At 42.6% G+C, this 16,525-nt stretch overlaps 2 protein-coding genes across 5 annotated transcripts; both read right to left on the reverse strand.

Annotated features, from left to right (window-relative positions):
* Positions 1-239: 239 nt before the first annotated feature.
* LOC109469283 (cathepsin L1-like) lies at positions 240-9,196 on the reverse strand. Of its 2 annotated transcripts, XM_019767785.1 has the most exons (8): positions 4,320-4,408; positions 3,591-3,687; positions 3,144-3,286; positions 2,640-2,831; positions 2,043-2,234; positions 1,644-1,812; positions 1,102-1,207; positions 240-513 (listed from the first exon to the last, which is right to left on the reverse strand). In XM_019767785.1, exons 2-8 carry the CDS (start codon positions 3,670-3,672, stop codon positions 414-416), a joined length of 984 nt encoding a protein of 327 aa, XP_019623344.1. In that variant the 5' UTR covers positions 3,673-3,687; positions 4,320-4,408; the 3' UTR covers positions 240-413. The 2 variants fall into 2 exon arrangements, with proteins under 2 accessions (XP_019623344.1, XP_019623345.1); XM_019767786.1 differs by lacking the exons at positions 3,591-3,687; positions 4,320-4,408 and adding an exon at positions 9,100-9,196.
* Positions 9,197-10,438: 1,242 nt separating this feature from the next.
* Positions 10,439-16,156, reverse strand: LOC109469286 (cathepsin L1-like). Of its 3 annotated transcripts, none has more exons than XM_019767791.1 (8): positions 16,115-16,156; positions 13,792-13,888; positions 13,331-13,473; positions 12,893-13,084; positions 12,254-12,445; positions 11,722-11,887; positions 11,176-11,281; positions 10,439-10,791 (listed from the first exon to the last, which is right to left on the reverse strand). In XM_019767791.1, exons 2-8 carry the CDS (start codon positions 13,871-13,873, stop codon positions 10,692-10,694), a joined length of 981 nt encoding a protein of 326 aa, XP_019623350.1. In that variant the 5' UTR covers positions 13,874-13,888; positions 16,115-16,156; the 3' UTR covers positions 10,439-10,691. The 3 variants fall into 3 exon arrangements, with proteins under 3 accessions (XP_019623350.1, XP_019623349.1, XP_019623351.1); XM_019767790.1 differs by lacking the exon at positions 16,115-16,156 and adding an exon at positions 14,643-14,745; XM_019767792.1 differs by lacking the exon at positions 16,115-16,156 and adding an exon at positions 14,143-14,165.
* Positions 16,157-16,525: the final 369 nt, after the last annotated feature.

A 16,525-nucleotide genomic window follows, 5' to 3' on the forward strand; every position in this document is an offset into this window, starting at 1 on the left:
GCAGGCTCTGACTATAGTGTGGTCGTTATATAAAGAAAGCGACCGGGGACAACGAATTTCCTTTGACGGGATGTGCATACAATATTACATTGTTCAGTTTGAGTGAACTAATCATAGTGTGTTAGTATTGCAATCTTGTGCAACAACACTGATCAACATCGATTATGTTATCATACTGTAATGCAAGGTAGCAGAATTTTAAAACATGCTCTGAATCAATACAGGCAACACCCAAGACGTTGATTCACAATCTTTATTGTTTTATTTTATAAAATCCCTTTTTATGTAGCTAAAACTGTATTGCACGACAATTGTGCCAGGTGCAACGTATGGCATCTGCGGCTATCATATAAATTATGTAAACTCAGGAATTATAATGTGAAATGTAGCTGTCCTCGGTTCTCTCTTTTCCATCAGACCACAGGGTAGCTGGCCTTGGTGGCGATGCCGCACTGGTTGTTCTTGTTACGGGACATCTTGACGTATCCCATATCACCCCATGCAGACCCCCAGCTGAAAATCACAGAAAACATGTGTTAACCAGCGTCAAATAGAAAAATCATGTTGTTATGCCTACCTAATTGTATGTGTATAGGTTAGCACCTGCCACCTTACGTAAGTCTTCTGCATGCAAGTCACACAAGGTCCCTTGTCCACATGCAAATTTTGATGTTAATCATCTTCTAAACTACTTTCGAATTAATATTATGTCTGTTAGTGAAAGTGACAAGTTTGACTGCGTTTCAAGTAATCTCTCGTTATGTGATAGATGTTTTTGTCACAAAATCTAAGGAATAAACACATATTAATTTGTACTCCGTAAAACTTATAAGTTCCTTCTCGGGGTCCATGTTCAGGAAAGCTGTCATCAGCGCTGCGCATGCCACGGCCCTCTAGACCATCATTAATCATCAACTGTTTGGAATTTTGTCGGTATTTTACAGCAGATATAGATAAAATTTCTTCGATATTAATTTCGAGGTAATTATAAAACTAGTACACAATTTCCGTCTATACACATTTATTTAGCCTACAAATCTGGTACAAGGGTGGAGACATGTTCACTATCATGGATGCGTATCATGGATCTGTCTCTCGTACCTGTTCTTGACTAGCCAGTAGTCCATGTTGTCCATGGTGCCGTAGCCCACCGCCAGCACTCCGTGGTCCAGCTTCCTGGAGCTGCACTCCGGCTCATCGTAGATACCTGACAACAGTAGAGTTTCATTTAAGTTCAGCAAGGTGGCAAAGGTTTCTTGTGGTTTTGACTTAGAATCTGAAATTCTGGTTTCAACTCCATGGCAGGCCCTATCAGTTATGTTTTATACCATGATTACACAGTATATTCCTGACGACCTCGAAAATCACACCCTATCACTTATAGCTTACCGGGTTACAACTTAACTTTGTCACTACTGAAACCCTGCTGTGGACAGACATGCATAAAACTCCCTAAACCAGCGCCGCCCAAAACTGTATTTCTGTCTCGAAAGTAATGATAGTGAGTATACAAAGCTTAGCCTGAGTGTCAGCCTTGTTAGCTTTTGTCCGCTACCCAAGGTCCGCTCCCCGCCAACGGGGAGCGGACCTTGGGTAGCGGACAAAAGCTAACAAGGCTGACACTCAGGCTATACAAAGCTCACCACTCTTGTAGAACCTGAGGGATTTGTGACTGGCGTCGATAGCCACGGAAACCGGTCCGACTGTGCCGACAGCCTGCATCAGGGCCATCTCGTCCCCAGCTCTGATGTCCGTGTAGCTGGACAGAGTGGCTCCGCTGCAGCTAGACTGGTAGTTACACATCCTCTCATCCTGTGAAAACACACACCCTGTTAGCATAGAATAGATATGGAATCGGCTAGAGATCTCTGTGCAGACGACAGTAATGATGGCAAGGTCAAAGACCTGGACTAGACGTCTGTCACCATGGTAACTGGTGCTGTAGCAGACATCATGTGTGTGTGTGTGTGTATGCACGCGTGTGTGTGTGTGTTTTATCATAGTAGTTTTTGAGATGTTATTTGAATATTTAGCCTACGTACCATTGCCTTGTAGGGGTAGCACTCTTCTGTGTCGATGCCGCCGTTGGCCTTGATGTACCGGAAGGCCTGGTCCATGAGGCCACCCTCGCAGCCCTTGTTACCGAATCTTCTGGAACAGTCCATCAGGTCCTGTTCGCTGAGAGACACCAGCGTACCCGTCTTCAGGAAGTGCGCACCTTCCAGGGAGCCGGTCTACAGACGAAAAAGTATAAAAATAAATCATAAAAAAGGAAATTTTGCGGGGTTTTGGGAATGTATTGAGACGTTGCTGTATTGTGTGTCTTTGGGGAAATACGCGATTTACATCAGTGGACGGTTTTATGATGTAACTTACTCCACTATTACACCAATATTACACCTATTACATCATGTTTCTACCATGATTGCACAGTACATTCCTGGCGACCACATTCTACGACATGGGGCATAGAGGGTCACAATGATGTCAATCAACTGAAACCTAATGTTCTCCACTCGATTCCATTCCTCATTATTCAGGACGAGATTCATACGATCTCTCTAAACCAGCGTCGCCCAAAACAATACTTCTGTCCCGGAAGTCACCGTGGATATTACGAAATCCCCTCGTATACTCACAGTGCTGAAGGCCCAGCAAGACCCGCACTTTTTCTGGTCTTTGACGGGCGTTACGGCGCCCTTCTGCCTCCAGTCCACGGTGTCATCAACCTGGATCCCCGGGGTGCTTTCGAAGACATTCTCGGAGGGCTGAGACTGGTTCAGCGGCAGCAGGCCGGGACCGACGACAAACTCCAGATACTCACTGTGTGCCTAAGGGAAGACATTGTTACTGTAAGTAGTGACTTGATTCCCATCCTCCCAGCCAACCAACCAACCAACCAACCAACCAACCAACCAACCAACCAACCAACCAACCAACCAACCAACCAACCAACCAACCAACCAACCAACCAACCAACCAACCAACAAACAAACAAACCATGTTTGATCATCGTTTATTGTAGTGAAGTTTACCTAATTTTCTATTGTACAGAAAAAGCAGTGGATGCCACCTACATCTGCAGCCTTGTACGCGCATAATAAACTTAAATTTGTACGAGATAAATTGAAGTGATGACATACCAGATCTCCAAACTGATTCATGCCCATGAAGTAGGACCTCCTGCCCATGGCTGCCTCCTGGTTGTGTTCCTTGATCATCTGGTTGTTGTCTTGAAAGATGGCCTGTCTTGCGTTTTCCTCTTCTGGACTGCTGTATTGCTTGCCTATAGAACAAGAAAGAGGGGATCTCAGACTCCTGGGAAGTATGGTAACTCTCTGCTTCCCATGTCGACATCCAGTTACTGTTGACTCCTGGATAGATTCTGAGAGCTTTGACCTTATGTTATGCTACCTGTCACTCTTTCCACCCACATACAACCGTATCAACCTATTCTGTCCGGACAAGCAGATGAGATACACACACTGACCCACAACTCAGCCACCCAAAGCAATACTTCTAACAGCCGATGTATTTACAGGGAAACAAATATCAAATGTAACCCATATATCCAGGGACGGTATAGATACCATGTGTGAGTTTGAAAGCCTCCCACTCAGGGTCCATGGCCGTCGCCATGGTGACGAAAAGAACGAGAATCAGTAGCTTCATCTTGACGTGTGTTGTCTGAAATGATAAAACGAATATATATGTATTATCAATTTCTAACATGGTAAAAATGGTAATACAGTAGCTAGACTCTGAAATGAAAACACTAGACATGTACTGAAACGTTGTAATGTTTAGTTCTGCTTGTTTGGTGTTCCTTGAGAATTAGAAGGTGAGGGAATGATTTTATACGTGTTGATAACCATAGGTCATATGGGGGCCTAGGGACTCCTAGGAGTGAATATTTAACAAAGGTGTACAATGTGTTTGCTGAGGTAAAAGGTCAGTCACGAGGATCTCATGTGGTGGCTAACATGTTCCGTAAAATGTCTCACGTAATGGTTCTCTTTATGGCATTGAGATTTTACCTTGCCAGTACATGTACAGTAAAGGCAGAAAACAAAAGGGGTTCAATCGTCGACACATTACTGTGAACGGAACCTATATTGTCTCAACCTTTTACTGATTAAGACGAAGAACCTGCAGTTTATTTTACTCGTGAATTCCACTGAAACATTTCATAAGGTACATTGGAGATCAAAGCAGGGAGACATGCACACACACACTGTAGATAGTATTGGTATTTTCACCTACAATTCTGACTAAGAATGAGAAATGAAGACCAGAAACAGCAGAAACAGTCATCTTACCTGACAGGCAGCGATTGTACTCACACCGTAAGTGCCGGTATCTCCAGGTCACAAGGGACCTTTATATATTTGCACTTCAGAACACCTGCACTAGGCGCCAATGGGAAAGCTTTTGGCATCACATGACTGGAAGTGGGCGTTTTGCGCGTGACTTTTCATGTGAGTGAGAAAATTGTAACGCTTCAAGGCAGTTGAATCACTTATATGACCTTGCTCGCTGTACTTTATCACATCATTTTAGCATAAAGGCGAGTGACCTAAGTCACACATTGAGTGTGTCCGGGGGGGGGGGGGGCAGTGGGATCAAAGCTGTGTCATGTCTATCTGTTCTTTGATATCATTGTGCCGACTCATCTGTGGTCGTTATATAAAGAAAGCGACCAAGGGCAACTGTGTTCTTGTCACACAATATATATTACATTGTTTCTTACCTTAGACCTTACCTTAGATCCTCCCGCAACCTTGTTGCATAGGTCGACTCCTTGTCTGACTTTTTGTCTCCAAAGGTTTCGGTCTTGCGCCACTACTGCCATATCCTTAAGTGAGTTAAGTCCAAGTTTTACCCCATCATTTTGTAGTGTTTTCCGCAAAGTGACTCTAGGCCGCCCTCTCGGGCGTGTGCCTTCTGGCTTCCATGTTAGAGCTGTTTTTGTGGTTCTGAGATCAGGGAGTCTCCACACATGTCCAGCAAAGCTCAATCTCCTTTTCATTACAGTCGCACTGAGAGATGGAACCTTGGCTCTTTGCATGAGCTCCTCATTTGATACGTGGTCACGCCAGGAGATGCCTAGTATAGTTCTGAGGCATCTACGCTGGAACGTGTCTAACATTTGCACTGTCTCTTTGGTGCTTCTCCAGGACTCACATGCATATATATATTACATTGTTCACTTTCAATAAATTCATCATAGTATGTTATTTGCAATCGCAAGGTAATTTTTTTAAACAAAGAAGATGCTATAGTCATTTGATATGAGTAGTGATAAATATACTTTATCATGATTTTCAAGCCTTTGCTGATATCTATGTCATGGACAGGAATTTCTAAAGGTTTTCTACGCATGATACATTTAGGCAAGAACCTGCATTTTACATCACGATCCTTTTTAAGGTTTCACCTGTAGCTAGGTGTCTTTAAACACATCTTGGGTATTGTACAACAGTAGGATCACAATCATACATGTTAACATACTATTTAATGCATGATAGCGGGGCAGAATAAAACACTCAACATTTTTCAACATCTTTTATTGTTTTATTTTGTAATAGTCCTTACAATCTATGTACATGTGAACTACACGAGAGTTGTACAACCCATGATATCTATGGTTCATATTACATACAGCAATATAAGATGAAAACAACAGTCCCAAGGGAATATAGCTGTCCTCGTTATTTTGCTTCAGAGGATCGCCAAGCCGTAAGACTTCAACTTGACTCTTAGAAATCACAACAACAAAAATCCACGAGTTTCCATCAGACCACAGGGTAGCTAGCCAGGGTGGCGATGCCGCACTGGTTGTTCTTGTTACGGGACATCTTAATGTATCCCATATCACCCCACGTTGTCCCCCAGCTGAAAATCCCAGAAAACATGTTAAATATAACCAGCGTCTAACAGAAAAGTCATGTTGTTTACCTGCCTAATAATATGTCGTAGACTAGTATCTGGCCCTACGGGTCCCTGTACCCCGATTCGTCCTTGTTTATACCAGGTTTGATGACTGACATTGATGTTCACAATCTCTAAACTATTTGACCTATATTCGTTAGACAATCAACTGTTGGAAATTTGCACAACAGATAAAACTTCTTCGATATTCAGCATGTGAAGTAAAACTAGTACACCATTTGCGTATATATATATACTACGACCTGCTACACAGATATTTAGCCTCTGAATCTGGTGCAAAGATGGAAACATGTCTCATATAATGAATGCCTCTGTCCTCTCTCTTACCTGTTCTTAACTATCCAGTAGTCCTTGCCGTCCATGGAACCATAGCCTACCGCCAACATTGCGTGGTCCAGATTCTTAGAGCTGCACTCCGGTTCATCATAAATACCTGTCAACAGTAGAGGTTCAGTACGGTTCATTTAGGTGGTCTCCTCATTACTGTTATTGACCTAGAATCTAAAGGTTCTGGTTTCGATTCCATGGCAGCACACTGTACTGTTTACGTTTCATACCATGGTTACACAGTACAAATTCTTGGCGACCTCGAAAACATCCTACCACCCATGGCACACCGGGTCACAACCTTGTCAATCAACCGGAACCTAATCTCCACCCACTCACTTCCAACCCTTGCTAGTCTGGGTACCATCCGTATTTGCTCCACTGTGCTATAACAGGTTTTGACGGAGCGTGGCAAATACGGATGTTACCCGGGCCAATCTTTGCTGCTGCTGAAAAAAAATACATGTACATACAAACTCCGTAAACTGGCGCCTCCCAAATAATGCTTCCGACCCAGAAGTAATGAATTACTACATAAGTCTCACCACTCTTGTAGAACTGGAAGGAGCTGTGACTGGCGTCGTTGGCCACGGAAACCGGTCCGACTGTGCCGACAGCCTGCATCAGGGCCATCTCGTCTCCACGTTTGATGTCCGTGTACCTGGACAGAGTGGCTCCGATGCACTTGGGCTTGAACCGGCAAGTCGAGTCCTGCCAACAAACACATGTACACATTGTTTTAGATCTATCGTTTCACACAATGGAGATATGGAATCATCAAAAAGTCTCTTGCAGCATTACAGTTTATTATTCAATCAACAAAATCATACAAAAGCAGGGAATGCTGCATGCATCCCTGAATTGCGTAACTGATTTTTACAATAAGTTAAAAAACCAAGACAGGACAGGTACACAGAAAAACACACTATATACAAATATGTACAAACACCATTCACTCTGCTATATGCATGCAAATAGCAGGCATCTGTGCAGATGACAATAGTGATGGCATGTTTCTTAAAGCGACATTATGTAACATTTTTTTAGGACGATACAGAAAATCATTTGTTTTGGTCATGTCTTTACAAAGAAGCCTACACCATTGCAAATAAGTGCCAATCCGGAAATATGACGCCTTACTTTTATTAGGAAGACATCTACAGACTGTGAAACACTGTGTAGCACTTTGTAAAGATGACTGCGTAAACGGTTCACAAAATTCGAACATCTGTGTTGCTTAGATGTTTCAAGTTTGAGACTTAATCTATGTACCTTTCCCAAGTAGGGGTAGCACTCTTCTGTGTCGATACCACCGTTCTTCTTGATGTATTTGAAGGACTGGTCCATGAACCCACCAGAGCACCCCTGGTTACCGTATTTACGGGAACAGTCTATCAGGTTCTGTTCGCTAAGAGACACCAGCTTACCCGTCTTCAGGAAGTGTGCACCTTCCAGAGCGCCGGTCTGCAAGGGACAAGAAAAAGCAATTGAAGATTATATATATATTTTCATTCTGATTGTTGAATGTTAGCAAAAGATTGAAAAGAAGAAATAGGAAACATCATACGTTCGTGAATTGTTTTTTGTGTATCAGTGAATGTATGGGAACTGTTTCGTATGATTATGAGAAAATACCCGATTGAATTACATCATAAAATGGAATATTGCCAGTACGGTTGTAATCCGCTATGGTTTATGATATAGAAAACCACATCTTACCAGCCATGACATACCGGGCCACAACCCTGTCAGTGACCTAAACCCCATCGATATATATATCTCTGCCCACTCATTTCCCATCCTAATTACTCAAGACGAGATGCAGATACATGTATGTACAGTCCCCCAAAACCAGTGCCCCCCAAAAACAAACACCAATGTTACAAAATCCTCCTGTATACTTACAGCGCTGAAGGCCCAGGGAGATCCGCATTGTCCTTCATTCCCGACGGGCGTTACGGCACCCTTCTGCCTCCAGTCCACGGTGTCGTCAACCTGGAGCCCCGGGGTGCTTTCGAAGACATTCTCGGAGGGCTGAGACTGGTTCAGCGGCAGCAGGCCGGGACCGACGACAAACTCCAGATACTCACTGTGTGCCTACAGAAAGACATTTTTACTGTAAATAGGGACTTGATTCTCATCCTCCCAACCAACCAACCAACCAACCAACCAACCAACCAACCAACCAACCAACCAACCAACCAACCAACCAACCGACCGACCGACCGACCGACCGACCGACCGACCGACCGACCGACCGACCGACAGACAGACAGACAGACAGACAGACAGACAAACAAACAAACAAACAAACAAATGATGTTTAATCATCATTTATTGTAATGACTTTTACGTAATTTCCTATTGTACAGAATACCATCTATGTCTGTAACAAGATTATACTGTACGAGATAGATACAAGTGATGATATACCAGATCTCCAAACTGATTCATGCCCATGAAGTAGGACCTCCTGCCCATGGCTGCCTGCTGGTTGTGTTCCTTGATCATCTGGTTGTTGTCCTGAAAGATGGCGTGCCTCGCATTTTCCTCTTCTGGTCTCTTATATTGCTTGCCTACAGAACAGGAAATTGGAGATTTCAGACGTCAGAGAAGTACGCAATTCATTGCTTCGTGAATCCTAGATCCCTGACAATCCTTCCCCACCCGCACTATCAACCTATTCTGTCCTGACAAACAGATACACAAACCCACAGCTCAGACACCCAAAAGAAACCCGGCACCAGAAGTTACAACTGATATATTTACAGGGAAACAAATATCAAATGTAACCCATATATCCGGGGACGGCATAGATACCATGTGTGAGTTTGAAGGCCTCCCACTCAGGATCCATGGCCGATGCCATGGCGACGGAAAGAACAAAAACCAGGAGCTTCATCTTGACGTGTGTTGTCTGAAAAGATCAAAAGAAGGTGTAATGTATTACAAATTTCTAGCATGGTATTAATGATAATACACTACCTAGCTAAAACACTAGACAAACTTTCAAACGTTGTAATGTTTAGATCTGCAAGAAGATGTTAGCCCTTGCTTGTCTGGTGTTCCTTGAGAAGGATTGAGGGAAGGATTTATTACGTGTTGATAACCATAGGTCATATGACAGGCTAGGGACTCCTAGGAGTGAATATTTAACAAAGTTGTACAAGTTGTTTGCTGAGCTTGAGGTAAAAGGTCAGTCACGAGGATGTCATGTGGTGGCTAGCATGTTCCGTCTCACGTAATGGTTCTCTTCATGGAAGTTAGAGATTTACTATGCCAGAACATATACAGTACAGTAAAGGCACAAAACAAAAGGGTTTTAATCGTCAATACATCACGATGAATGGAGCTTCTGTTGTCTTAACTTTTAATGAGTTAGACGTAGTACCTGCGGTAATTGTGAATTCCACTGAAACTTTTATTTCAGGTGCATTGGAGATGAAATCACACACACAGGCACACACACACTGTACATAGTATTGGTATTTTCAAGTACAATGCTGACTAAGAATGGGAAATGAATACCAGAAACAACAGAAACAATCATCTTACCTGGCATGCAGGCAACGACTTTAATCACACCGTAACTGCCGGTATCTCCAGGTCACAAGGGACCTGCATATTTGCACTCCAGAACACTTGCACTGAGTGACAATGAGAGGGCGCTTTGCACGTGACTTTTCATGTGAGTGATAAAATTGTAACTCTTCAAGACAGTTGCATCACTTATGACCTTGCTCGCTGTACTTCTATCAAAAAAGAAGTCTTTATCACATCATTTTGGCGTAAAGGCGAGTGATCTTGAGTCACACACTGTGTATGTGTGCTGTGTGTGTGTGGGGGTGGGGGGGGGTCAAAGTTCTGTCATGTCTATATGTCCCTTTTTTGACATCATTGCACCGACTCATCTGTGGTCGCTATATAAAGAAAGCAACCAAGGGCAACTCTGTTCCTTTGACGGAATGTAGGTTTTTTATGCATGATAATTAGATAAGAACCTACATTTCACTCATATCATGGTATTTTTCAAGGTTTCACAGGTATCTTGGGCATTGTACGACAATGGGGTCACGACCATACATGTTAACACACTAAGTAATGCAAGAATGTCTTGAAAACATTTTGCAAATGCAACACCTTTTTCAAGCACACAACATTTTTCAACATCTCTTTTATTGTTTTATTTAGTAAAAGTCCTTACAAGCTAGATATAGACTTTACTGCATGACAATTGTATAAAGTACAACTCATGACATCTACGGCTGATATTAAATGAAGACCTTTATTGCACATAGTTTTTACATATGCGGACACAGCAATATATGTTGAAAACAACAGTCCCAAGGAAATGTAGCTGTCCTAGTTATTTTGCTTCAGAGGATCGCCAAGGTGCTATCCACGAGTTTCCATCAGACCACAGGGTAGCTAGCCCTGGTGGCGATGCCGCACTGGTTGTTCTTGTCACGGGTCATCTTGACGTATCCCATATCACCCCATGCAGACCCCCAGCTGCCAATTACAAAAACATGTGTTAAATTTAACCAGCGTCAAACAGAAAAGTCATGTTGTTTACCTGCCTGATAATATGTGCTTGGGCTAGTATCTGGCTCTTCGGGTCCCTGGACCCCGATTCGTTCTCTTTTATACAAAATTTGATGTTTACCATCTTCTAAACTTCACAATCTTCTAGACTCTTTGACCTATGCCTGTTAGACTATCAACTGATGGAATTTCGCACAATAGATAACTGGAACTTCGATATTCAGTATTACGGTAAGTAAAACTAGTACACAATTCCCGTCTATAAACTACAACCATCTACAGTTATTTAGCCTCTGAATCTGGTGCAAAGATGGAAACATGTCTCATGAATGCATCTGTCCTCTCTCTTACCTGTTTTTGACTAGCCAGTAGTCCTTGCCGTCCATGGAGCCGTAGCCCACCGCCAACACTCCATGGTCCAGCTTCTTGGAGCTGCAGTCCGACTCATAATAAATACCTGAGAACAGTAAAGGTTCAGTACGGTTCATTTAGGAAAGATGGTCTTGTGGTTATTGTTGTTGACTTGAATCTAAAGTTTCAGGTTTCGATTCCATGGTAGCCCCCTGTAGTGTTCATGTTTCATACCGACTGTCTACACAGTACACATTCATGGCGACCTCGAAAACATCACATCCTACCACCCATGATTTTGGGTCATGACCTTGTCAATCAACTGGAACGCAATCTCTGCCCACTCATTTCCAACCCTTGCTAGCCTGAGTGCCATCCGTATAAATTTGCTCCGCTGTGCTAAAACATTTTTGTCTTTTTTTAGCGGAGCCCAGGCTAATCCTTGCTGCTCCTGACCAAAATACATACAAACTCCCTGAACCAGCGCCTCCCAAAACAATACTTTCGTCCCGGAAGTAATGAATAGATAAATATAGAAAAGCTCACCACTCTTGTAGAACTGGAAGGACTTGTGACTGGCGTCGATAGCCACGGAAACCGGTCCGACTGTGCCGACAGCCTGCATCAGGGCCATCTCGTCCCCAGCTTTGATATCCGTGTAGCTGGACATAGTGGCTCCACTGCACTTGTGTTGGTACCGGCAAGCCAAGTTCTGCCAACAAACACACACTGTTTTAGACATATTTAGTTTAACATAATGCAGATATGGAATGAGCAAGAGGTTTCTGTGCAGACGACAATAATGATGGCACGTTTTACAGTCTTTTTTGTCATTTCTTTACAAAGAACCCTACACCATTGCGTGCAAATAAATACCATTCAGGATGTGGAGGTGCCAAAATATGACGTCTTGTTTTTAATAGAGAGACATCTACCGACTGTAAAACGTTGTGCAGCACTTTGTAAAGATGGCGTTCACAAAAAAACGATCATCCGTGCATTTGTACAAAGCAATTATTGACAATATAGAAACATATGACTGTATCCCTTAGATGTTTTGGAGACTTAATCTACGTACCCTTCCATAGTAGGGGTAGCACTGTTCTGTGTCGATGCCGCGGTTCTCCTTGATATATTTGAAGGCCTGGTCCATGTCCCCACCATAGCACCCCTTGTTGCCGTATGTACTAGTACAGTCTATCAGGTTCTGTTCGCTGAGAGACACCAGCGTACCCGTCTTCAGGAAGTGTGCACCTTCCAGGGAGCCGGTCTGCAAGGGACAAGAAGAAGCACTCGAAGTTTATGTATTTTCATCCTGAATGTTAACAACAATATTTTGAAAACAAGAAATCAAAGATTCAGACTTCCGGGAAGTGTTCTGTATCGATGAATGTATGGGAACCGTATTGAACGATAAAGAGGAAATACCCGATTGAATTACACCATATCTATAATGGAATGTTACCCATACTGTTGTATTCCGCTGTTTAATGGTTTATATTTGATACGTATGATTACACAGTACAAATTCCTCTCGAATGTGTATTGCGATTTCGAAAACCACATCTTACCAGCTATGGCATGCCGTGTCACAACCCTGTCAATCAATTGAAACCTAATCTCTGCCCGCTCAACTCCAAACTCAAGAAGAGATACATACAATTCCCCAAAACTATCGTCGCCTAATGGATATTACAAAATCCTTCCGCATACGTACAGTGCTGAAGGCCCAGCATGACCCGCACTTTCCCTGGTCCTTGACGGGCGTTACGGCGCCCTTCTGCCTCCAGTCCACGGTGTCGTCAACCTGGAGCCCCGGGGTGCCTTCGAAGACATTCTCGGAGGGCTGAGACTGGTTCAGCGGCAGCAGGCCGGGACCAACGACAAACTCCAGATACTCACTGTGTGCCTACAGGAAGACATTTTTACTGTAAATAGGGACTTGATTCTCATCCAACCAACCAACCAACCAACCAACCAACCAACCAACCAACCAACCAACCAACCAACCAACCAACCAACCAACCAACCAACCAACCAACCATGTTTAGTCATCATTTACTGTAGTGACGTTTACGTAATTTCCTATTGTACAGAATACGCTACGTCTGTAACAAGATTATACTGCACGAGATAGATACAAGTGATCATATACCAGATCTCCAAACTGATTCATGCCCATGAAGTAGGACCTCCTGCCCATGGCTGCCTCCTGGTTGTGTTCCTTGATCATCTGGTTGTTGTCCTGAAAGATGACGTGCCTGACATTCTCCTCTTCTGGACTGTTGTATTGCTTGCCTACAGAACAAGAACAAGAAATCAGTTCTTTCAGACGCCCAGGAAGTATACCATCCTTGGCTTCCTGAATTCCCCCATGTCGACCTCTACTTACTGATGGCTACTGTGTAGATTCTGAGACCTTTGACCTCATATCATGTTGCCGGTCAATCTTTCCTCCTACGCGTTTGCGACCTACTCTTTTCTGATAAAAAAACTTCACACACACAAACCAGCCACGCAAAACAACATGTGTAATTGATATTGATATATTTACAGAAAAACAAATTTCGCATGGGTCTCGTATTTAATTAACAGTATAACTGATGGGAAATATACCGTGTGTGAGTTTGAAAGCCTCCCACTCAGGATCCATGGCCGTTGCCATGGTGACAGAAAGAACGAGAATTAGGAGCTTCATCTTGATGTCTGTTGTCTGAAAGGATAAAACAAGATCTATATTACATTTTTGAAACATCGTATTGACAGGTGCCATTTACACCAGCTAGATCTTGGCATGAAATATTTGTGCAGTAATTGCTTTAGTCTCCAAGTAGATAATAGCTAATAGTTTTCGTCTTCATTGGGGATACGTTATTTCATTCACGTTGCCTTTGCGTATGCTTTCAGGTTTGCTTAGCTATCAAATTTCCGTCAGGGTTGTACATTGATGTTGACCTGCCATTTTACCCTGCTGTGCACATGCGTGGCACCCAACTACCAATGAACTACAGCCCTCCTAATCTAGTGGCTTGTCTGGCGACTGCCACAGAGATATGTGGATAGGTCACATGAGACACCCAAGACTCTCAGGACCAGGGGTTAATATTTATCATCAAAGGTGCACAAGCTGTTTGCTGAGGTAAAAGGTCGTCACGTCAGTCACGAGGATCTCATGTGGTGGCTAACATGTTCGGTGAAATGTCTCACATAATGTTTCTCTTCATGGCATTGAGATTTTACCTTGCGACTGAAACCCTTTTGTTTCGTGTCTCTATTGTACTGATAGAGGCACGAAACAAAAGGGTACCAGTCGTCGACAAATTATGACGAATTACTAGTGAATTCCACTGAAACTTTTCGTAGTGTGAATTGGATATTTTGTTGTTACTTAGTGTCTGTGTTTGCACCTACAATGCTGACTAAGAATGGGAAAAGAAGACCAGAAACAACAGAAACAGTCATCTTACCTGACAGACAATGATTCTACTGACACCGTACCTGCCAGTATCTCCGGGTCAGAAGAGACCTTTATATATTTGCACTTTAAATCGGAACACCTGTACTGAGCGCCAATGAGGAAGCCTTTGGTATCACATGACTGCAAGGGGGCCTTTTGTGCGTGACTCTTCATGTGGCAACATTGCAACGTTTCAAGGTAGTTGCACTTCCTCGCCGCAATTAAAAAAAAAACAGGAGTCTTTAACACATCATTTCGGCGAAAAGGCGAGTAACCTGACCACAAGGCTATTATTGTAAATTCAATCAGTGGTGCTTGTTGACATACAGCCGGCCATTGCTTCTGAAGGGGATGGCAACATTATGCAATGTTTTCTGTAAACAATACAGATGGCGATGGCGCCCTTCAAATTGCCCAATAAAATCGAAAGGCTGACTAACTTCGGGGTACAAAAAGCAAAGGTCAAGACGTCGAGGCACTGAAAAAGTGCAACATTGAGGAAATACCATGGTCACAAGAAAGTCACGAGGGGTAGATAAATTATTGCATTATTGAAACGTTGCATGTTTAGTTATTGATGCTGACTGTAAGCATAACGAAGAAAGATAAGAACAAGTGTACTCAGCATAATGTTATAGACAGTTATGCTGTTCATGTCAAACTCCATTGTCTTTGTCAGCAAGGACAGCCCTTTGCAATAGCCACAGGCTAGTTGCGACGCTCTGGCAGTGCGTGCTGAACAGCCAAACCGATAAATAAATAAATACATTAAGGTAAGAATGGAGTTTGGAGATTTCGTACCTCCGTGAAATAGTTATAGTAAATATTTTTGTGAATTTCAAGTTATACTGTAAATCCATTTTCCACTGGCTCTTATAAGACAACAGTCATGCATATTTTCAGGAAATTGAAAACAGGGAAATGAGATAAGCTTTTCTGGGATTTTTCTGAGACCTTTGACCTAACTTCCTGTTAGTGTCCCCGAGCACTTCTCTGTTTTGGGGAACTAATGTTTTTCTAACCTTAATCTTAAACTTTTCCGGGGATTCCTGGCGCTGCCCCAACCGCTATTTCCTGATAGCTAAAATTAGTAACTGCCAAACAAGTTCCTTATTGCCATGTCACTTTTACGGAAGTTTTTATACATGTGCTAGCAGTATAGAGACTACGCCTAATATTTGATACAGTTTAACATCAACCAAAGAATGCCATAGTTTGCCATTTTCGTCAATTCATCCATTATATAATCATGTCTATCCATTATAATCATGTACTTTATGATGTTCATATAGAAACGTAGAATACACGTCTATTCTCATACAGTCTACCGACTACACACACTGAACAAGTATGTTTAATATACTGCTCCCATTCCCAAGTTTTGGTATGCGTGGGTCAGAAGACAAGGTAAGAAAAGGGCAGTTGGAGTAGTAAGAAAGAAACTACAGCACACGAGCAGTAAAATGCAAACTACTACCTTACCTCTTGGGACGTCTGTTCAAAATAACATAAAACTTCCTCTTTCACTTCAACGTAGCATGCATGACCGTGACATTTAACCCCAGAAGTTGTACTTATTGGAGTGGAAAAATGCTTTCCGAACTAAAATACCAGTTTCAAATGACATTAGATTGAGTGAAGTAAACAAAGAAACAAAGAAAACAAACAAATTCCAACGATATGTCCCATGAGGTTTTTATTTCACATATATAATGACAACCTGCCTTACTATCACTAAACTGTTATACTAGAAATCAACATACATAGGATAACAAAATATATAAAACGTTACAGCATGAGTTGACATTGAGGTAGGTACAGACCAAAGGGATGAACGACAAGACATGGCAATATAACCGTTACGACATAATCATTCAAATCAGGGACCTAAAT

Source organism: Branchiostoma belcheri, unplaced genomic scaffold (assembly GCF_001625305.1).
Source record: "Branchiostoma belcheri isolate BF01 breed outbred unplaced genomic scaffold, Haploidv18h27 scaffold20, whole genome shotgun sequence".
Classification (NCBI taxonomy): Eukaryota; Metazoa; Chordata; class Leptocardii; order Amphioxiformes; family Branchiostomatidae; genus Branchiostoma; species Branchiostoma belcheri.

Coding starts and splice junctions, on each gene's coding strand:
- LOC109469286 (XM_019767791.1), bottom strand. CDS start 13,873: ATGAAGCTCCTAATTCTCGTTCTTTCTGTCACCATGGCAACGGCCATG. Junction 13,474..13,791: donor GGCTTTCAAACTCACACACG/GTATATTTCCCA, acceptor CTTGTTCTGTAG/GCAAGCAATACAACAGTCCA. Junction 12,446..12,892: donor CATGCTGGGCCTTCAGCACT/GTACGTATGCGG, acceptor TGTCCCTTGCAG/ACCGGCTCCCTGGAAGGTGC.
- LOC109469283 (XM_019767786.1), bottom strand. CDS start 9,181: ATGAAGCTCCTGGTTTTTGTTCTTTCCGTCGCCATGGCATCGGCCATG. Junction 2,235..2,639: donor CTTGCTGGGCCTTCAGCACT/GTGAGTATACGA, acceptor TTTCGTCTGTAG/ACCGGCTCCCTGGAAGGTGC. Junction 1,813..2,042: donor GCTACCCCTACAAGGCAATG/GTACGTAGGCTA, acceptor GTGTTTTCACAG/GATGAGAGGATGTGTAACTA.